This window comes from Eschrichtius robustus, chromosome 11, assembly GCF_028021215.1.
Source record: "Eschrichtius robustus isolate mEscRob2 chromosome 11, mEscRob2.pri, whole genome shotgun sequence".
Lineage (NCBI taxonomy): Eukaryota > Metazoa > Chordata > Mammalia > Artiodactyla > Eschrichtiidae > Eschrichtius > Eschrichtius robustus.
Genome location: NC_090834.1, coordinates 109,270,855 through 109,290,714, shown reverse-complemented (window position 1 = coordinate 109,290,714; position 19,860 = coordinate 109,270,855). Strand labels below are relative to the sequence as shown.

Below are 19,860 nucleotides of genomic sequence, written 5' to 3'. Positions count from 1 at the left end.
CTCCCAGGGACAGGACCAGCCCACGCCAGAGCCCAGACTCCTCCACACCCAGCCTCCCCAGCCCCTGCCTCCCAGACAAGACCAAGACACGGGCCCTGGGCCTTCCCCTTTATTTCTTCCGTGTCCGGCAAGGCAAGGGCAGGGCTGTGGCCCCTATTCATCCTCCACGGCGAAGGTGAAGGGGCTCAGCTTGTAGCCAGTACCCGAGTAGAACTTGTTCTGGAACTCCACCCTGGGGTGAGAAGGGAGAGCCGGTGAGGGGATGCCCCCCCGGCCCCCCACCGTGCTGCCCACACCAGCCGGGCGGCCACTCACCAGTGCAGCCGCAGCGCGTGCAGGAAGGCCGAGAGCCCCTCCATCACCAGCAGGATGGCCACGGTCATCACGGCGAAGGCGGCGAAGACGGGGACCAGCACCACAGCCGCCACACCCATCTCGCCGCCCAGGCTCAGGCCGGCTCGCATCACCATGGCCCACAGGACCTGTGACAGCTCTGCAGGTGAAGGAGGGAACCGTGGGGACCACCACGCCACCTCGGCGTCCCGAAGCCCGCCCTCCCCGCGGGCCAGCGGGGGACCTCCTCCAACGTTCCCCCCTTTACAGACAGGGATACTAAGAAGTGACCAGAGGAGGCCACCCATCCAGCAGCCGGGTGCGGGAAGGAGCCGGGACTCACGGGCGTGGGCCAGGCTCAGGGCCCAGAGGCGCAGGTAGGAGGCCGTGTTGGAGATGCAGCCCAGGCAGAACTCGATGGTGTGGATGGCTTGGTGCATGAACACCTCGGAGAGGACAAACTGGGGGAGCAGGCGGCAGTGAGGGGCGAGCGGGGCCAGCAGCCACCCCCCACTCGGGAAGGCACCATACCCACCTCGGCCTCCTCCTGGTCCCCTGGGCACCCTGCCTTCTCCTCATCAGAGCCCTGGCTGGCCAGGGACGCGTCAGGCGGGTCCAGGAGCCCGGCCGTGTCCTCGTCCTAGGGGTGGAGCACCGGCCTCACAGATCCCCAGCCCCAGACGGGGCTCACGTCCCGGACAGGACCCCACCCCCAGGCTCCCCTGCCTCTACCGGCTGTTGCCTCCTCCGAGAGTGGCAGCGGCGGTGCTCCCGGTGCAGGAACAAGGGCGTGCCGAGCAGCAGGACGGGCACCATGGCCAGGGCCAGGACCACCAGCGTGGGCTGCACCACCTCCTGCGGGGGAGGGGGCGATGGTCAGGGCGCCCCTGCGAGCCACCGGCCAGCTCGGGCCACGCGAGTCGCCGGGGGCCCAGGGAGCCCGCAGCCCACTCCAGCCCAGGGCCCCTCGCTAGGCATGGACGTCGCCCCGTGTGGAATTCTTCTGGGCATAGAAGCCGCCAGCCCTGCTGGGAGCTCCCAGGGAGGCCCCTCTACCTGCCTGTCTCACGGCCTCAGGCCTGCATCCCACCTCTCGGACGAGGATCCTGCAGCTGAGAGGCCCAGCAACCAGGGGGCCCCGGGGCGGGGTGTGAGCCGTCCCCCTCCGCCCCAGCCTACCTGCCCGGAGAAAAGCGGCCGGTTGGTGGGGCTGCTGGAGAAGAGGAACATGTTGATGAAGTGGATGAGGATGCTGGGGGCCGAGGCAGCGCTGGCGGCCGTGACGCGCAGCCACTTGTAGGCGACCAGGAAGACGAGGTAGCCGAACAGCCCCAGCAGGAAGACCAGCTCGGGGAGGGTCTCCAGCAGCAGCCGGTGCCACTGGCCGAAGTGCCTGGGGCAGGAGGGTAGCCGGGTCAGCAGGTCGCCCTGGCCCTGCCCGGCCCCCCACCCCAAGGCCCCCGGTCCTCACATGTGGTTGAAGACTCCCAGGACCACCCCGAAGGTCATGTGAGTGACCCCCAGGATGACGGACATCTTCATCTTGAAGGAGTTGAGGAAGCTCAGGTGGTTGACAGCCAGGCTCCAGACCTGCGGTGGCGGGAGGGATGGGTGTCGTGAAGGGGCCTCTCCACCCGAGTCACTCCCATCGGCCCGTTTGCCCCTCCAGGGCCTCCGCACAACCCGTCACCCGCCCGACGAGGGGCAGCAGAGGGGAACAGTTAAGAGCACAGACTGGGCCGGGCAGCCTGGGCCCCAACCCCAGTTCTTCCTAGCTGGGTGACCTTGGGCGTGTAACCTCAGCTTCCTCACCTGTAAAATGGGGACGGTACTGACGTGCTCCCATGGAGCTGTCACGAGGACTAGACATAAAATCAATTCGACAAGGGCTCAGAACGGTGCCTGCCTGGCACAGAGGGGACTACAGAGTGCTGCCCTTATTAGGACTCGCTTCCCTGCTTTTCAAGTGGCTGCAGTGCAGGCCCCCCTGCCAGGCAGGCCCTGGTCTAGGGGGGCTCCTGCCTCCTGCACCCAGAACCGGGCCTGGTGCTCGGGAGGGGCTGGGCGAGCGGGGAGCCCCGGACCCGCCCTCCCGCCCGCCACCGCCTCCGACAGGCGGCCGGGACTCACCGGGTCGATGCCGAAGGGGTACGGTCCCAGGAAGACGCCGGCGACGTTGGGGTCCAGGGAGAGCAGCGGCTGCTGGGCCAGGAAGGCGTCGCTGTGACAAGAGCAGGCGGGCTGGTCAGGGGCCCGGGGGCCTCGGGGCTGCGGGGCGGGCGCGGCTGGGCCTCACCTCCAGCCCGACTGGTTGGCCATGGCCGCCACGCTCCAGCCCGAGGGGAAGACGGCCGTGGCGCAGCTGAAGCACTCGTTGTAGATGAAGCCGGTGTAGACGGAGAACAGGCCCATGAGCAGGAGCAGGTAGCGGCCCCCGAAGAAGGTCCTCCAGATCTGGGGGTGCAGGCGCGGTGAGAGCCGGCCTGGGCCCCCTGCTGTGCCCAGACCCCCCCCCCACCCCCCCTCCCCCCAGACCACCCACCCCCTGCCGCCCCTCACCTCGTTCTGCGCCGTCTTCACGGCTGGCCGGTTCTCGGCCAACACCATGGCCAGGGCGAAGAGAAACATGAGCAGCCCGTGTCCCACGTCACCGAACATGACGGCGAAGAGGAAGGGGAAGGTGATGATGGTGTAGGGTGCTGCGGGCAGAGGGGCCATGCGGTCAGCCAGGACCCCCATCCCTGTACCGGATGCCACAGAGGCCCCCCAAGCCAGGCTCCAGGGCCCCAGGAGACGTGAAGGTGGTGTAGCCAGGCAGGGATGCCACACCGCCTGCCTGCATTCAAGATCCAGGCACTTACTAGCTGTGCAACCTTGGGCTAGTGTCTTAACCTCTCTGAACCTCCACTGCCCCATCTGCAAAATGGAGATAACAATACCACCACTTTATAGGGCTGTTATAAATGAGTTTATCCATGGACAGTACCTGGGAGACCATAAATGCTCAATATAACGTTAGCAGTTCTAGCTATTATTATTTATGAGAAGAGCTTAAAGCAGAAGCACAGAGAGCCCAGTGGTAGTCCTGGCTGGCACATGGCAAGTTCCAGAAGGCCGAGTTGGTCACTTAACCTCTGGGGCCTCAGCTTCCCTTTAGTAAAATGGGGAAATTTTCTCATAGGTGTTAGGATTCTAATGCACATCCCAGTTATGGTTTGAATTGTGTCCCCCACACCAACAAAAGATATGTTGGAGTCCTAACCCCCAGTACCTTAGACAGTGACCTTATTTGGAGATACAACCTTTACAGATGTAACCCAGTGAAAATGAGGTCATTAGGGTGGGTCCTAATCAAATATAACGGGTGTCCCTATAAAAAGGGGGAAATTCAGACCTTAGACACATACACTGGGAGAATGCCATACGAACACGAAGACAGCTGTCTGCAAGCCAAGGAGAGAGGCCTGAACACATTCTCCCTCACAGCTCTCAGAAGGAACCAGCCCTGCCGACACCTTGCTCTCAGACTTCCAGCCTCCAGAACTGAGAGACAATAAATACCTATCGTTTAAGCCGCCCCATCTGTGATGCTTTGTTACAGCAGCCCTAGCAAACGAATACCTCCGCAAAGCTATTGCTTTGAGAGCTGGTGGCATATTACCAACCGTGGATATCTGGTGATCAGGCCTGCTCTAACCGGACTGGCATCCGCTGATGCAGAGGGCCTACGGGCCGGTGAAATGGGCTGGGGGTCCCACGTCAAGCTCCCAGATGCTGGTCCTGCAGGGTCAGCAGGCCCCAGAGCACCACGTGACCCTGGTCTCAGTCCACACGGCCCTGGATTCTGTCCTCATGTGCTGCCTGTACCGCCCCGGGGACCCCAAACCCTGCCTCTTGCCCACTGGATGAGGCAGGACCCCTCCCTGGCCTCCCGTAAGGGACCTCATCACGGTTCACCCTCACACCCATCCTTTGGGCTCACACAGAGATGCACTGCAGCCCCTACCCAGTGACAAGGGGGACGCTGGGCCACTGGCCACACCGCAGCCAGCCTGCTGCAGGGAGGGTGGTGTCTGGAGGGAGAGGAACCGGGAGGATGACAGGCCAGGTCCCACAGGCCTCAGGAAGGAGGAGGAGGCCAGGAAGGGAGGAAAGCCAGTGCCTGCTGCCCTCGGGAGGGGCACTGGCAAACGGGAGGGGGCTGCCACCACCCAGCTCCAGCCTGTTGGAGGTGGGCCATGTCGCCAAATCTCTCACTTTTCGCCAGTCTTGAGAAAATGCAGACTTCTGCAAAAACTCCCACTTTAAACCCTGGCACCCGCAGCAGACACTGAGGCTCTGCCCAGGCGGCCGCAGCTCCCTTGGCAGCTCTGTGCAACCCTCTGCCCAGTGGGCCACTTACAGAGCCTCGCCAGGCCAGTGAGCACCCAGGTGGACGTGCCTGGAGCTGACAGCCTCACTGCCCACCCGCGAGGGCCGGCAGACGACTGAGGGCGCTGGGTTTGAAAGCCCTGCTCATCAGCCTTGAGGTGGACACACCATAGTGTCCTTCATGCTCTAGAGCTCCCTGCAGGCTAAGGCTGAGGCCGGACTTCACCTGAGACTGGCCCTACTCAGCTCTCCCCTTCCTGCCTGCTTCCCCATCCCCTGAGGTCCCTGACTGGTTTCTCCCAGGAACACCTCTCTTAATAGGCCACTTGCATCAGAGACCCCATCTCAGGGTCTGCTTCTGGGAGAACCTGACCTGGGGCTGCACCCAATTCAAACCTTTCAATGTGGCCAGACAACGTGGCCAAGCAAAACACATCCGCAGACTGATGCTGGCCTCGTGGACCGCTGGTTTGCAACCTTTGGCGATCATTAATCTTCCCAACACTGCTCAGGTCTGTACCATTATCCCCATTTTATAGATGAGGAAACTGAGGTTCAGAGAAGCTAAGAAACTCATCAAAGTAAGTGAGTAGGACCTCCAACCTGGGCCATTCCTACCGCAAAGCTGCTATTCTTTGCACAACTCTGCTGGTTCCCCTGTTAGCTTAACAGCAGGGCAGTGGGGGTGTTTGCGGGGGATAAACACGAAGCGCCTCCACTGGACCCCCAAGAGCATGACTGGGAGTGCGCCTCTCATCTCAGGAGGGCGGGACAGGCCCAGTGTGGGGACGCAGCCCTCCCAGGCCTCCACCCAGGGCGGCAGCTGAGCCTCCCGAAGGCTGGGGCTGTGCGATGTGGCGACTCTCACCGGGGTTGACCTCCTGGTAGCGGCCCACACCGTAGGCGTCCACAATGCCCTGGAAGCTGGCCGTGAAGCGGTTGGTACGGATGAGTGTGGGGGGCATGTCCCGGCAGGGGATGCGGTGAACCACGGCGCTCACACCCGCCTCGCTCTGGGGCACCCGGCAGGCAGGCAGGCAGGCAGACAGACAGACAAGACTGATGGCAGGGGCTTTCAGGGACCCTCGGACCCTCCAGCCACGGCCAGCTAGAGATGGAGAGCACTGTGGGGACTCGCTGAGTGGGACCCAGGGGACCCAGGGCAGCCCCTCCGCTCCCTGTGAAATAGCATGACCAGCCCCACCTGCCCCAGTTCAGGGGGATTCAGGGAGGGCCAGAGATTGGCCCAGAAGTCACTTGGGAAACAGAAGCGTGCTTCTTCCCATCCAGGTGGCCCGGGAGAGGGAGCCCCACTGCCACAGGTGAGCACCTACCACGGCGACCCCTGGAAGCAGGGTCAGCAAACCCATTTCACAGATGAACCCAAGGCTCTCTCCAGTTGGCCCAAGGTCACAGGGCCAGTGCCTGCAGAGCCTGGATTTGAACCCGGTTTCTAACTTAACACCCAGTGCAGCTTCTAGGGTGTGACGGCCCATCCCAGGGCCTCTGGGAAGTCGGGGCAGGGAGAGGGCTTGCTGGACCAGGGCCATCACGGTGGACTCCCTGGAGGAGGATGAGCCCCAGCAAATGCACGGCGCTGATGGCACCGGGAATGGGAGATGTGTTGTGAGGAGGAAACCAGCCCCTGCCTGGCAGCAGGGGAGGGCGGGAGATGTGCCCCCCCCATGCTCACCGAGCTGCCCTGCAGCGCCTGCTGCAGGGTGGGCAGGTCGCGCGTGGCACACCAGGCCTCGGCGATGAGGCACTTGTGTGTGGTGCTCACGCTGCACTGGTTGAGGGCCAGGTACACGGCCTTCATCTTGCGGATCTGCACCTGCCAGGGTGGCAACAGTCTCTGCACCCGGCCCAGCACCTGGCTCAGGAAGCGCTCCGTCTCACCCAGGACCTGCGGCCAGAGCAGGCGGTCTGGAGGAGTGGCGGGGGGGTGGGGCCAGGAGGAGCGGGGGGGAGGGGGAGGGGTGTCCGGAGGGCAGGGGCAGGGGGAAGGCAGGGGTCCAGCCAGGCCACGGGCACCCACCTCCTGCAGCTCTTGGCTCTGCTGCTGCAGCTGCTGCAGTGCTGTGCGGCGGGCCTCCTCCTGCTCCACAAATGGGAAGACATGGCAGTGGAAGCTGGCAGGGAGGAGGGGGGAGGTGAGGTGGGCACAGGGTCCAGGTCTTGCAGAGGCTGAGTCTAAAGGGAGCCCACAGGGCAGTGTGGCAGACAGAGCGGGCTCGGTGGAGGTGACACGCAGGGGCCTGGGCACGAGGGCAGCGGGTGGCCAGTCCCCCACCCGATGGGCGCTCACCAGTCAGTGATCTTGCGGATCTTCTGCCCGATCTGCTCGCCCCAGTAGGAGATGAGGAAGGTCATCCAGGTCGCAGGCTCACCCTGCCGGAGCGGGGCCCAGATCACCCTGCAGTCCCCGCTCCACCCAGGATGCACCCCACCCTGTGTGCTCCCGGCCGGCTCACCGTCACGGGGTCCTCCAGCGGCTCCATCTCCCTGAAGCTGGCGATGAGGAAGCCGCGGCAGGCCCTCCAGAGCAGGCGCTCCAGGGCGGCGGCCTTGTGGGGTTCCACGGCACCTGCCACGAAGCTGCGGGGATGGGCGGGGCTGGGCAGGGGCTGCTCCGACCTCCCCCAGCCTCACCCGGGCCAGGCACACTGCCCCCGTCCCCACAGAGGAGGCAGGAGCCCACGAGGCGGGGCCAGAAGAGACCCCCAGGGGCAAAGGAAACTCCAGGCCTGAGGGCGGCTGCAGAAGGGCCCCGGACAAGAAGTCCGAGCTGGCCTGCCTCACCCCTGCCCCAACCGGAAAGAGCAAAGCTGCCCCTCACTCACTTGACCCTCAGGTCCTGGTGCGGCCCCCCGGGGGACTGGAGCAGGGGGCTGCTTTCCAGGGGTCCATCTGTGCGGCTGGCTGCCAACTAGGAGCCGAGAGGCGCCATGAGTCCCGGCCCAGGTGGGGCCTGGGGCCCCCGCCCCTCCCCGCGCCCTGCCCAGGCCGGAGCTGACCGGGGGGCCGTGGCCCTGGCCCAGTACAGCCGAGTGGAGCTGCAGCTGGTGGAGCTGGGCCCGCAGGGCCTGCTGGTTGCCCCGCACGTCCCGGAGCTCCTGTGCTAGGCGATCTGTCTCCTCCTGGATGCGCAGAAGGTCGCGGGGCAGGGGCGCCGGCAGCCCCGCCTCGGGCAGAGGCAGCGTCAGCCCAGCCCGCCGCACCTCCGCCTGCAGGAAGGCTGGGTGCAGAGGGACGGGCGTCAGGGGATCCCGCTCAGGGGCCACCACCAGCCAATGGCCACTATTAGCCAAGGGATGGCTAACACCTAGGGAATTCCAACTGACTCCCCAGACTCCGCTGGCCACCAGCTAACTGATTCACTGAGTCTGAGACCCCGGAAAAACCTCAGGCTAAACCTCCATCCCTGCAGGTCTGCTCCGCCTCCCCCCGTCCTGGGGCTCTTCTGGGCTGCTCTCCGTCCCCAGCCCCTGGACTGGGTCCCACAGCGGTCCCCCGGCAGGTGGCCCTAGCACTCACTGCAGGGGATGAGAGCTTGAATGGAGGCCCACAGGGTACCTGCCTGATGACTTAAAACCTATCAGTCAAGCGAACCATTAAACAGACATGCTCTATCCTCCCACCTTGCAGGATCCTCCTAAGAGGGGTTTCCAGGATAGAACCCGGGGCAGGGGTCCCTCTTGCCCAGGTCCAAGAAGGAGCTGCTCCGTGGGGGCACCCAACCCAGGATCCTGGCCTCTGCCCACCCCAGTCCATCTGCAGCAGAGGAAGTTCTGTCCATGCTTCTCTCCTGCTTAGGAACCTATGGGTGGATCCTGGCGTCCAGAGGATGAAGTCCCGAGCCCTCATTCGGTATTCAAGGCCTCTTCCAAGCCAGGCCTGGCCCGGACCCTCTGCTCAGCTCACCCAAGAACACCCCAAAGATCCCAGCTGCCCTGTCCCGGCTCTGCAGGGCCTGGCCAGGACCTCCCTTCTCTGCCGTCCGCCTGGGCAACTCGGACTCTTCCTTTCAGACCAAGCTTGACTGGCGCCTCCTCCAGGAAGTGTGCCTGGGGTGTGGGCCCAGGGCCAACTCACCGAAGGTCTTCTCCAGCTCTTCGCAGCGACGAACATCTACCACAAAACGTCTCTGGAAGGCACTCACCGAGGCATTGAGCTGTGGTTGCCAAACGGAGGGGTCAGTTTTCCAGGCAGAGGGCCAAGGAGGTCCCCCCACCAGGGCCCAGGCCTGGCTCTCCTCAGGCCATAGCTGCCTCCCCTAGAAAAGTGCTGAGTACACTATGACCCTCCAGATGCCCAGCTGAAGACACACCAGACCCCATGTGGCCTGGGAAGGGTGAGGCAGGGCCCAGGAGGCCTGGCTGAACCCAGGCTGGGGCAGGGTGGTCTCAGCCACGAGTAAAGCTGGCCTGAGAGCAAAGTATCTATGGCAGAGGTTGCCGGGATTCAAGCAGGGCCAGGGGTCGGTCTGGGGAAGATGGTCCACCATATGGGACACCCAAGGACGAGGCCTCCTCCCACGCCCACCCCGGCCCCACTCACGTCTCTGAACTCCACAAGGCCCAGCTCCCCAAGCTGGCTCACGCAGGCGTAGGCAGCAGCTGTGGGCAGGAAGAGCTGGACCAGCACCACCTCCTCACTCCGGAACATGGAGCCCATGGTCCTGCGGGGCCGGCAGCGGGGGGAGCTCAGGCGGGTGGGGTCACAGGCAGTTCCCCACCAGGTGTGAATTCTGGGTTCACATGATCCTGCAAGGTACCGTTACCACCCCTATCTGACAGATGGGGAGACTGAGGCCCAGGATGGCTCAGCGGGGTGCTGAGGTCACACAGGAAGTAAGCGGCACAGCTGACCTCACAGCCGGACCCACAGTCCAACGTCAAGCTCCTTCCCAGCTGGCTCTGCCCCATCTGAGACCCCTGCCCTCCACCCCTAGTGGTCTCACACCTGGCCCCTGCTCCTGCTGTGCCCTCTCCGTGACCTGCCCTCACCCGAGATCCTACACATCCTCGGGGCCCCCGGCCAAGGGCCACCTCCAGCACCGGTCACCTGACTGCCCTCGCCTTTCCACCCTGGGGAGCATCCTTGACAAGGAACAGCAGGGCTGAGGTCCTCCCCATCCCCACAGGCAGCCAGGGCCCTCCTCCCTCCCTGCGGGTCTGTGGGCGCTGAGGGGTGGGGGCCTCCGCTGGGACTCGGGAAGGGTAGAGGGGACAGGCAGGGGGCGCTGAGGAAGCGGGACCTTCCCCTGAGGCCCGCGGGTAGGGGCTGAGGGAGGAGCCCTCCAGGTGTCGAAACCAGCAAAAGTGAAACTGTGGAAACTGAAATGGGCAGGAAGGGCCTGGCCAGGCCTTTGCTCAAATGCCGGCAGGGCAGGGGGAGGGCCAGGGTGGCCTCCCTGGGCCCTGGAGACGCCCAGCCCACAAGCCAGGACTCCATGGCCACTGCCCTTGGGGCCCAGGGCCGGCCCCTTCCCCTCTGTGGGACTCAGTTTCCTTAGCTCTCAAATTGAGCAGGGGAGGGGAGGGGACAGGAACAGGGCAGGGCCCAGCTGAGAGGGTGAACATCTGACACCCGGCCTGCTGTCTGGGCTGGGCTGGGGCCTGCCTAGTTGGTCACTTCCTCTCCGGGGTCTGGTTTACTTAAATGTAAATAGGAAAAGCAGCCCCTTCCCCAGCCCCGGGAGGAGAGAAGAGAGAATGCGGAGAGACAGCTGGGGGCTGTGGAAGCGCCAGGCCCTGAACAGGGAAGGGCGGGCAAGAGGGCCAGGGACCAAGGCTCTGAGCCCTACCAAGCTGTGATTAGCTGTGTGTTCTTTGGGGAGTCTCTCACCCTCTCTGGGCCTCCACTTCCTCTTTGGGTGAATGGGACTTGGCCACCCTGGCAGAGACAGGACCTAGGTGGGGAGATAAAAATAACCATGGCCCCCATGTAACTCCCTCACCCACAATACCTCATTTAAATCTAACAGCAGTCTTTGGGGGAGGGGGCACTGTAGCCCTGTTTTATAGACAGGACCAAGCCAGGCAGGAGCCAGGCCCTGGGGCTGCAGGTTTGGAAGTCCCAGCCCACAATATGCGCTCAGGGGAGGGCTGTCCTCTGCCCCCGGTACCCCGAAAGGCTGGGCTGGCCAAATGGCAGTTGTAGGGAGCTAGGTCTGGGGATCCAGGCGGGGCAGCAGCCCTGGGGCCTGGGCACGTCCCTTGGATGGGACAAGCCGTGGTGAGCACAGGGGTGCAGAGCCCTGGGCAGATCCCTCCCCTGGCATTTCAGGCCTCCACTGTCTCATCCCCTCCCCCTCATCCTCCCTGGTCCCTTCCTGAGGCAGGGGCCACCCCAGCGACATTTACAGAACAAATGAAGGTGCCTCCGTCCTTCAGGGTCCAGACTCTAGTCACTCTGTGCCCCTCTCCTCCTGCTCCCTTGGGAGGCTGGAGGCTTAAGGCCAACTCCTCCAGAAGACCACCAGATCTCTCCTCTGAGCCCCTGGCCCGCTACGATGAGCTGGGCTGGAGGCGAGGGTCTGTGCTCTCTTCTAGCTCCGCCTCTTCCTAGTTGGGTGGGCCTCAGTTTCCTCATCTGTAGAATGGGTCCCTCCCTCCCTGCCAGGAAGATGCAGCAGAGAACGCTCTGAGCACCACCTGGCCCAGCACAGCTGAGCTCAATACTAGTTGTTTGTTACAGGCTGCTAACACCCCCATTCTCCTCTTCTTTCTCCTCTTAGTCGCCTCTGTGGCCCCCAGCAACGGCTGACACCCGCGGGCCGGCGGACTGAGCTGCCTCTACTGACCCAGCTAGGTGGGGGCGCCATGATCCCCCCCTTCCCGGGGCAGTGGGAAGCGAGGGTGGCAGGCAGAGCTGGGGGCTCTGCAGCCCCCGGCTGGGGCACTCACCCCCGGGTCGGCCGCACGCGGCGCTGCTCGGCTCTGCTCTGCGATCCCGGCCGCAGCGCCCACGCAACTCACTTTCCGCGGCGGGCGGGGCCGGGAGGGGCGGAGCCATGGAAGCTCCGCCCCTGGCCCGCCCCGAACCCCCACCCGGCGTCCTGGGAGCTGGAGCGCGGGTGCGAGGCAGGCCCTGGGCTGGGATCGCCTGGCAGCCTCGCTTCCTCGCTCAAGGCTGGGAGACCATTCGGAGCTGTGGGCCGCCTAATCCGGGCGAGGAGGCCCGAGACGGGAGCAGACACTGACCAGCGCCAACTGCGCACATCTCCGTGGCCGGGATGTGGGGAGATGCCCAGCCTAGGCCCAGCTCCGGGGCTACAGGGTGGGATCTCCACCATCTAGAGGGCTCACTGGGCCTATGGCTGATAAGACCCCAATACGCTCAGGCCTGGGGCCCAGGACCTACGTGTCCCCACCTCTGGGATCCCCTCCCCCTTGCGTGAGGCCACAGTTACACAGGTCCTTATAGCTTCCTGCTTCTGACCACCACCTTGGACTCCAGGTCCAGTGGTCTGGGCCTTTGGATGGGTGGCTGCCCTTCTCTGGGCCTCTTTCCTCAATGGCAGCAGGACACCAAGGGCCAGGGCATGGGGCCCACACCCAGCAGGCACTGGGCAATGATGTGCCCTGGCTGTCACTCCTCCCGTGGCTGGATGTGTCCCCATGACCTTGCTCCTACTGAGCTCCATGCAGTTTGTCCTATCGCAGCACCCCCAACCTGGGGCTCACGACTGTCCAGGTGCCTGCACTTTGGACAGGCCAAGCCTGCACCCGCTGGGGCCCCTCAGCTCTGGTGATTCTTGAACCCCGACAGGGCAAGGGCCTGTGAGAGGTGGGGGGAGGGTGGGCAAACGGAGCCCCAGAGCTGGGGGCTGGTAACTGAGTCACAGCCAAGGCTAGTGTCTTCAGAAAAGTGGGAGACACTTTCTGGGGCACGGTAGGGCTATTTTCAAGGAGTAACCTCGACACAATCAAACTGAGTACCAGTGGGGACCTCGGGTCAACACTTCCTGTTCAGGGCAAACTGGAACTCTATCATGTTACAAAATGGTGTTAGAGCTGCACTCTGACCCAGCAGTAAGGGAGAGAATCAAGTCAGGAGCTGGATAGACTCATCCATTTTATTATTATTTTTTTGGCTGCGCCCCATGGCATGTGCCATCTTAGTTCCCCAACCAGGGATCGAACCCCACAGCCCCTGCACTGGACGTGTGGAGTCTTAACCACTGGACCGCCAGGGAAGTCCCTAGACTCATCCACTTTAAATGAAACTATTCTATTTACCTGCGTACAGATATAGGCTTCATGTCAAGCATCTAGTGCTGGTTATGTGTGGGAAAAGCGAAATTAGAGGCGATTTAGGATTTTAAAGCCTGCCTCTTACAACCGGCCTTGTTTTTGGAGAGCTCCTGCCCCCAGCAGCCAGCAGGACTAGTGGACACTCCCCGGGCTCAAGTCTTCCTTTCTGGTCCTGCACTTCTCACCTCTGTGCCATTTTGTGGGTTCAAAGAGCCCCAAAACCTTGGCCAGTGGTGGGGCCCACACAAGTCCTGGGCCACTTCTGCATCAGGAGATGGCCCAGCCTGGCCTGGTAAGTAGGTCCAGGTGTCAGCAAGGGATCTGAGAAAAGGGGCTCCCTGGTAATGAGCTGGGTAATCTGGGTTTCTTTGCTGCAGGCCTTCTCAGAGCCTTGAATGTGCTATCATGCAGTGCCTGTCCCAGAGGGGAGAGGCACTTGGGGCATTTCCCACACTTACTGGTCCATAGAACACCCTTCCAAGAAGCATCTTGGGAGATCAGTGTTTTGTAAAAAGCACTTTTGGAAATAATGGAGAAAGGGAACTCCGAGATCTCTCAGGCCTGGATTAGTTTTTTCATCAGATGTGTGCTGTGTGATCCTGAACAAGACTCTTCACCCCTCTGAGCCAGTTTCCTCACTGCTGAGAACGAATTGAAATCCTCTCACACCTCTTAGCACCAAGTTAGAGGGGGTTGTTTTTGGCTATTCTGCTGCCACTGGGCTTGCGTGTGGCCCCAGAAGGAACCACAATCACTTGGCTGAGACTGCAAAGCAGGAAGTCCTGAGCAGCAGAAGCCAAGCCAGCAGCCTAGTCTGCGGAACCTGGGGAGAAAAGGGGATGTGGCTGGAGGAGAGGCAGAGCCAGCTCACAGGCAGCAGGGCCTGTGTCACCCCCTCGTGACTGTCACCCCCCCCCCACCCCGAGCAGGCTTTCCCTGCCTCCCAACAAGGATGCCCTGGCCTTTCCAAGTTCCTGCTCTTGATGTATTTCTGCCTGCGGCCTTGGGAGAGGCTCTAGGTCCTTAGGGTCTCAGCTGTGGGTGGCCCTCAGGAGAGGACAGGCCCCAGCCCCACCCCTTGGGCACACAGGATCATGGGAACAGTGGACCTGGGCCGACCTCCAGCCTGCGGAGCCTTGGGGAATATGCCCAGGAAGATGTGTGGGCCACATGCTGACGCGGGCCGGGGCCCAGCCACGGGGAGGGCCTGGCAGGTCCCACAGAGCCGCGCAGGAGGACGACTCTGTCCGAGGACCTGGTCCAATGCAGGAAGCCACAGGCCGTGGTCAGGCCGCGGACGGTCTCGGCCTGGACGGCAGACTGCTGACAGAGGCGGTGGGCAGGTCAGAGCTTTTTTATTGGGCAGAAGGGGACCTCGGGCCAGCCGGCGGGCCGGTCACCGGTAGAGGTAGTCGGCCTGGATGTTGGCAGCGATCTCGGCCTCCCACTTGTCCCCGTTGTTGAGCAGCTTCTCCTTGTTGTAGAGCAGCTCCTCGTGCGTCTCCGTGGAGAACTCGAAGTTGGGGCCCTGCGAGCAGGGGAGCAGGCGCAGCCACGTCAGGCCCCTCCGAGGAGCTTCCGCCCCGGCCTCCCCCGCCGCGGGGCCCGCTCACCTCAACGATGGCGTCCACAGGGCAGGCCTCCTGGCAGAAGCCGCAGTAGATGCACTTGGTCATGTCGATGTCGTAGCGTGTGGTCCGGCGGCTGCCGTCGGCCCGAGGTTCAGCCTCAATGGTGATGGCCTGGGGGGTGGCACAGGGTACTGTCACCTGCCAGCCACGCTGGCCCCAGGCACAGGATCCAGCCCCCGCCACGGCTCATTCCCACTCCTGGGGGACTGGTCCCCCGGGGCCTACAGAGCGGACCCTCTGTCATCCACTCTTGGCCCGCATGTACCTTTCCTGACCCCTCTCCTAACAGGCCGCCCGGTGCGGCTGTGACGTTGGCCTCTGAGCGCTTGCCCTAGCTGACATTCTCTTGTTTGTGAACTGCCAGCACCTCCTGCCTGAGAACGTGAGTCCCACGAGGAGAGGGCCATTGCCTGCCTTGTTCACCATAGCACCTGCAGCCCCAAAGGGTCCCACCCCGTAAAAAAAATGCCCCATTACTGTCGGTTGTATGTTGAACAACCTTCCCAATTACATCTAGTTATCCCCATTTAATGGATGAGAAAACTGAGGCTCAGAGAGGTTGAGGGGTTTCCCAAAGCCACAAAGTAAGTGAGGGGCAGAGCCCAGACTCAAACACAGGTCCTTAACTCTCACTTCCTGGGCACACACTTGCACCAGCTGGGGGAAGGGGTGGCCTGGGGCCTCCCACGGCTGGGAGGACCTTCAAGGGGATGTGGCAAAGGCCCTCAGATGTCCCCAGGAGTGTAATGCCCACCACTCACAGTGGGACCTTTGGCTAGTAGCCTCATCTCTTTGTGCCTCAGTTTCCTCATCTATAAAAATGGGGATAATAATTTCTACCTCCTAGAGTTGTTGCAGAGATGAGTCACGAGTTTGGCTCAGTGCCTGGTCCACAGCCGGCACTCACTGTCTGGATGCCACCACTGTTATTATTTTTTCGGGGCTCTCCTACGTGCTCCAGGTCGGTGGCTAGACTGGGGACAGCAAGGCCACAACCCGAGGCCTGCAGGACCTGGGAGTGGTCCAGGAAATGAGGCAGGTCGTGGACAGGAGCCATCCTGAGTCACAGAGATGCGGCCTGGAGCAGCCGCTGGGAGGGGGTCGCTGTGTGGACAGTGAGGGCCCCCGAGCCTGCTGGGCTCCTGCCAGGCACATCCACCAGCCCAAGAGCCCCAGCTGTGTCTTTCTGTTTCTGCACTAACAGGCCGTGACTCCAGGCAGTCTGTGCGGGACCCTCCGACAGAACCAAATGCCAGGGGCTCAAAGGAGCAGCAACCGGGGGCAGTGAGGGCCTCGGCTGCGGCACACGTGTCCCTGGGTCCGGTCCTGTGACGGGCACACAGGCAGTGCTCCTGAAACTGCTGCTGCATCCGGGTAAAAGTGGAGACCCTCAGGCGCCGCCTCGTGGCTCGAGGCCTGGGTTTCACGCCCCCGCCCAGACCCCCAGGGGCAGGACCCACGTGCGTCACGTGGCCTGCTCAGGGCCGGAAGCTTCCCTCCCCTGACTCACTGCCTCTGCGTCGGCTCCCATTCACGGGGTGGGGGGTCACTGCCTCTGAGTCGGCTCCCATTCACGGGGGGAAGTGGCTCAGAGCGGGAAAGGGACTTTCCGGGGACACACAGCCAGCAGGGGGGGCAGAGTGTGGGCCCAGGGCTGCCCGCTTCACTCTCTCTGCAGCAGGCTGTGGCCTCCCTCTCCCAGTGGCAGGGGCCGGGGGCGGTCAGGTGGGGTCAGGGGCTCACCTGGGCTGGGCAGACGGCCTCGCAGAGCTTGCAGGCGATGCAGCGCTCCTCCCCGGACGGGTACCGGCGCAGCGCATGCTCGCCACGGAAGCGCGGGCTCAGTGGGCCCTTCTCGAATGGGTAGTTGATGGTGGCTGGCTCTCGGAACAGGTAGCTCAGGGTCATGCCCAGGCCTGGGGGTGGCACAGGCACGGTGGGAGGGGGCCCTCCTCCCTAACACATCTGTGCCCCCGACCAGCCGGCCTCTCCCCTCCCCCCAGGGCCCACCTCGGATGAGCTCGGTCCACAGCAGGGTCTGAGCTGCCCGGTCGGTCACCGACTTCATGTCCATTGAGGGCTCCCGCATGTTCACATATTCTGCAGGGGAGGCGGGCACAGAGGCCGTGGCAGGAGGCCTCACACGAGCCCTCCCCAAGGACTCCAGCTCAGGGAGATGAGGCCTGGCCTCCTTCTAGGTGCAACAGCTGGGCCCCCCAGGGGTTTGTTCATTCACCAAACCTCCCCCGCCTCAGTGAGCACCCTCGAGGCCAGCCTCAGGCCCTGGGCAGTCTTCGCCTGCTTCTCCCCGTGCCTGTGTGGCCACCCAAGCCAGGAGTTGATGGGGGTTGGAAGGGGCTCGGGTGCTGGGGTCCTGATGAAGAGGCACAGCTCCCAGGGCTCACACCTGGCAGCTCCCTCCTTGTCCCACACGGGGAAGGTCTGAGATCACACGGTGTAGCCACGTGGAAGGCCCTCCACCCCCTGCAATGACAGACCCTGCCCCCAAGAATCATATTCAATCTTGATCACCATCCTCTTTTTACAGAGTGGAAACTGAGGCTCCGAGAGGGCGAGCCCCCAGCAAAGCCAGGACCAGAACCCAGGCCTTCTCCCCTGCCTCTGGCGGGACCTTGATCAGAAAGCCTGAGGCTTGAGGCGCCCCGGGACTCACTGTAGGTGGCTGCCACTGTGCTTCTGTGGAGGCTCCGGCCGCTGGGATGCCCTGCAAGGAGAGGGGTTACGCTGTGCAGATGCGACCTCATGCTAGGAGGCTGGGCCCCTCACACCCAGGAAAGGCTCCCTTGGTCCTACCTGCACGTGCGGCCTGGGCCAGGGCCCGAAGCAGCATGGGCGTGGTCAGGCAGCGCATCTGTGGGCATGAAGAGAGTGAGGCATAGGTGGGTCTCAGACAGGCATGGTTCCCCACCCCCACCCCCCGGGAACCCGAGCATTGCAGGAGCCTTGACCCTTGACCCCAGTGCCACTGTGTCAGCTTGTCCCTGCTCACCCCCATTCCTGTCAGAGGCACAGACGGGTTTCCTGTTCCCAGGTGCAGCCCCTCCCGGCCTCCAACCTGACCCAGGTTAACACTGCCAACTGCCACTGGCGTTTATTCAGAGCTCACCGTGCCAGGCACTGTGCTAGGGGTCACGCGCACTGTCACTTTGTCCACATGAGGACCTCAGAGGGAGGCACAGATGAGAAGCCACAGCTCAGTCGTGTTAAGTGACTTGCCCAAAGTCACACACTGAGGGGGGTGGGACCAGGATGTGAACCCAGGCCAGACCCCTCCCTTTACACCCCCAGCCCTCCCCTGCTGAACCTTTTAAAGGCTTAAATAACCCTCAAGATCAAATTCCTCTCCCCAGCATCAAGGTCCTTCTGGAACTGTCTCCCAGCCTGCCAAGTGACCTTGGGTTTTCTCACTTGTGAAATGGGAGGTCACGAGAATGGAGGCCGCTCGAAGATGCCAAGGGTTTAGCCCAGAGCCTGGCACTTAGCCGGAGCCCAAAAGTGCCCCTCTCGTGACCTGTGACCTCTAGCGGGACCATTTCTTTTGACCGCTGACTTGAGTGCCAGGCGCCCAACCCGGCTCCTTCCCCGACCTTCCTCATGACCTCTGACCCGACGGGCGCAGGAGGTGCATATGCGCCCTGAGGGTGCCGGTTTCCCGCCCTCTGCACGCTCAAGGACACAGAGGCCGCGGGTCCTGAGCGGGCCGAGATAAAGCCCGGGCGCGGAGCCGGCGGAGCCAACGGGGGCCGCACACTCGACCCCGATGCCGCGCTGCCCAGGCTGGGCCTTAACAGCTGAGCCCCGAGCACCCACCTTGAATCGCTGCCTCTCCTTCCAGGGCCGAGGGTTCTGTCCGTCGAGAGGAGGAGCCTACATTCTGGGATGCTGCCATTGGGCGCGGACTCTTCATGGTGTGGTCTGATTGGCTGGTGGCGCAGCCGAAAGAGGCGGGATCAAAAAAATCTTTTCTCCGATTGGCTAGGGGAGCAGGCAGGCGCTTGAAGTGGTGTAGAGCGCCGCCGGGTTGGGTGCGAGAAGCTAGTGAGCCGGGACTCCCGAGCTCTTGGAGGCGGGACATCCGAGGCGTGGTTTAAGGTTGCGGCTCATGTCGGACCCGGCGCCCTGGGCCGGAGGACACCTGCTCGGCCTCGGCGGGGCGTGTGTGATAACGGTGATGAGAATCGTAGCCTGTGGTGATTCCGCGCGGGAGCCATGCCTACTCTATGCTAAGCCTTCATCCTGGCGTCTTCATTTAATCCTCCCGGCAGCCCTGTGGGGAGGAACGATTATTCTCGCTTTATAGATGGGGAAACTGAGGCACGGACTTGTGTAGTAACTTGGCCCAAGCCTTAGATCTGCGAAGCGCGGCCGCCTGAACCACTCCTGGATCTGTATGACCCGGTAGCCCCGTCCCTCAACAGCCCCCAAACCCGTGTTTCCTCCCAGTGAATTGTGTGGCGGAGGGACCCCAGAGGCTGCGGACACTGAGAAAGCCCCTGAGGCCGCCTGTGTGTTGGGGGGAGTGGGAGGTGGTCAGGGAGGGCTTCCTAGAGGAGGTGATATCCAAGCAGAGCGCAAGGAGGAGTCGAGCAGAACCAGGAGGGCCAGAGAGCATGCCCAGCTTCTGTGCGGAGGTCCACCAGCGAAGGAGGACACATCCAGTGCACTAGAAGAGGACAAGGATGGGGGGGGGGGGCGTGCACAGGGCTGTGCGGAGCCTCCCAAGGATTGTTATGGGTCCAGACTTGTGAGCCAGGGGAACCACTGAAGGGGTTCAGGCTGAGGGCTAGTATGGTCCAGTGGGCTTTGGGAAGATCTCTGAGGGGAAGGGCTGGGCCCCGGGGGAAGAGGGTAGGTGATGGATGGCCCGGGGCCCAGCGATTAGTGTGTGGATTGGAGAGGTCTGCGGTATTTTATAGAATCATCAAGAATTGCTCAAAGATGGGACTTGGGAGGTGAGAAGGGAGTGTCTAGCAGGAGGCCCGGGAGTTTGGCTTTGTGGCTGAGTGGATGGGGGATCACTGCATGGCATGGGGGCCCAGGAGGACAGGGAAGAGGAAGAGTCCAGTGTGGGACACGGTGAGGGGAAGGTGCCCAGGGCCAGCCACCTGGGGGACATGAGCCAGTTCAGAGCTCCTAAGAGGCCCGAGGTGAAGGGAAGGGAGATCCTACCGTGGGCATCTCATCAACCTGACCTGGAGGGAGAGGTGCGGAGAGAGTAGAGGGAAGCAGCCTCCCCCCTCCCA

The 19,860-nt window shown here is 63.0% G+C and overlaps 2 protein-coding genes across 3 annotated transcripts; both read right to left on the bottom strand.

Annotated features, from left to right (window-relative positions):
* Positions 1 to 94: 94 nt before the first annotated feature.
* Positions 95 to 11,691, bottom strand: TCIRG1 (T cell immune regulator 1, ATPase H+ transporting V0 subunit a3). Its single transcript, XM_068554658.1, has 21 exons — positions 11,616 to 11,691; positions 10,555 to 10,618; positions 9,265 to 9,385; positions 8,800 to 8,878; positions 7,722 to 7,942; positions 7,548 to 7,633; positions 7,179 to 7,302; positions 7,013 to 7,095; positions 6,743 to 6,836; positions 6,398 to 6,610; positions 5,573 to 5,717; positions 2,893 to 3,032; positions 2,630 to 2,787; positions 2,464 to 2,554; positions 1,805 to 1,923; positions 1,513 to 1,726; positions 1,066 to 1,188; positions 869 to 973; positions 677 to 794; positions 316 to 493; positions 95 to 232 (listed from the first exon to the last, which is right to left on the bottom strand). The coding sequence occupies exons 3-21, from the start codon at positions 9,379 to 9,381 to the stop codon at positions 154 to 156; spliced, it is 2,487 nt and encodes an 828-aa protein (XP_068410759.1). The 5' UTR covers positions 9,382 to 9,385; positions 10,555 to 10,618; positions 11,616 to 11,691; the 3' UTR covers positions 95 to 153.
* Positions 11,692 to 14,304: 2,613 nt separating this feature from the next.
* Positions 14,305 to 18,483, bottom strand: NDUFS8 (NADH:ubiquinone oxidoreductase core subunit S8). Of its 2 annotated transcripts, none has more exons than XM_068556779.1 (7): positions 18,428 to 18,483; positions 17,411 to 17,468; positions 17,271 to 17,321; positions 16,607 to 16,696; positions 16,340 to 16,512; positions 14,579 to 14,707; positions 14,305 to 14,493 (listed from the first exon to the last, which is right to left on the bottom strand). In XM_068556779.1, the coding sequence occupies exons 2-7, from the start codon at positions 17,466 to 17,468 to the stop codon at positions 14,362 to 14,364; spliced, it is 633 nt and encodes a 210-aa protein (XP_068412880.1). In that variant the 5' UTR covers positions 18,428 to 18,483; the 3' UTR covers positions 14,305 to 14,361. The 2 variants fall into 2 exon arrangements, with proteins under 2 accessions (XP_068412880.1, XP_068412881.1); XM_068556780.1 differs by lacking the exon at positions 18,428 to 18,483 and adding an exon at positions 17,724 to 17,835.
* Between the last annotated feature and the right edge of the window lie 1,377 nt (positions 18,484 to 19,860).

Bases quoted from the DNA above. Each gene is read 5' to 3' on its own strand.
- NDUFS8 (XM_068556779.1), bottom strand. From the start codon at position 17,468: ATGCGCTGCCTGACCACGCCCATGCTGCTTCGGGCCCTGGCCCAGGCC. The intron at 17,322-17,410 runs GTAGGACCAAGG...CTCTCCTTGCAG, and splicing joins GGCCCAGGCCGCACGTGCAG to GGCATCCCAGCGGCCGGAGC. The intron at 16,697-17,270 runs GTGAGTCCCGGG...CCTCCCCTGCAG, and splicing joins CACAGTGGCAGCCACCTACA to AATATGTGAACATGCGGGAG.
- TCIRG1 (XM_068554658.1), bottom strand. From the start codon at position 9,381: ATGGGCTCCATGTTCCGGAGTGAGGAGGTGGTGCTGGTCCAGCTCTTC. The intron at 2,555-2,629 runs GTGAGGCCCAGC...CTCTTGTCACAG, and splicing joins GCCAACCAGTCGGGCTGGAG to CGACGCCTTCCTGGCCCAGC. The intron at 1,727-1,804 runs GTGAGGACCGGG...CTCCTGCCCCAG, and splicing joins CTGGGAGTCTTCAACCACAT to GCACTTCGGCCAGTGGCACC.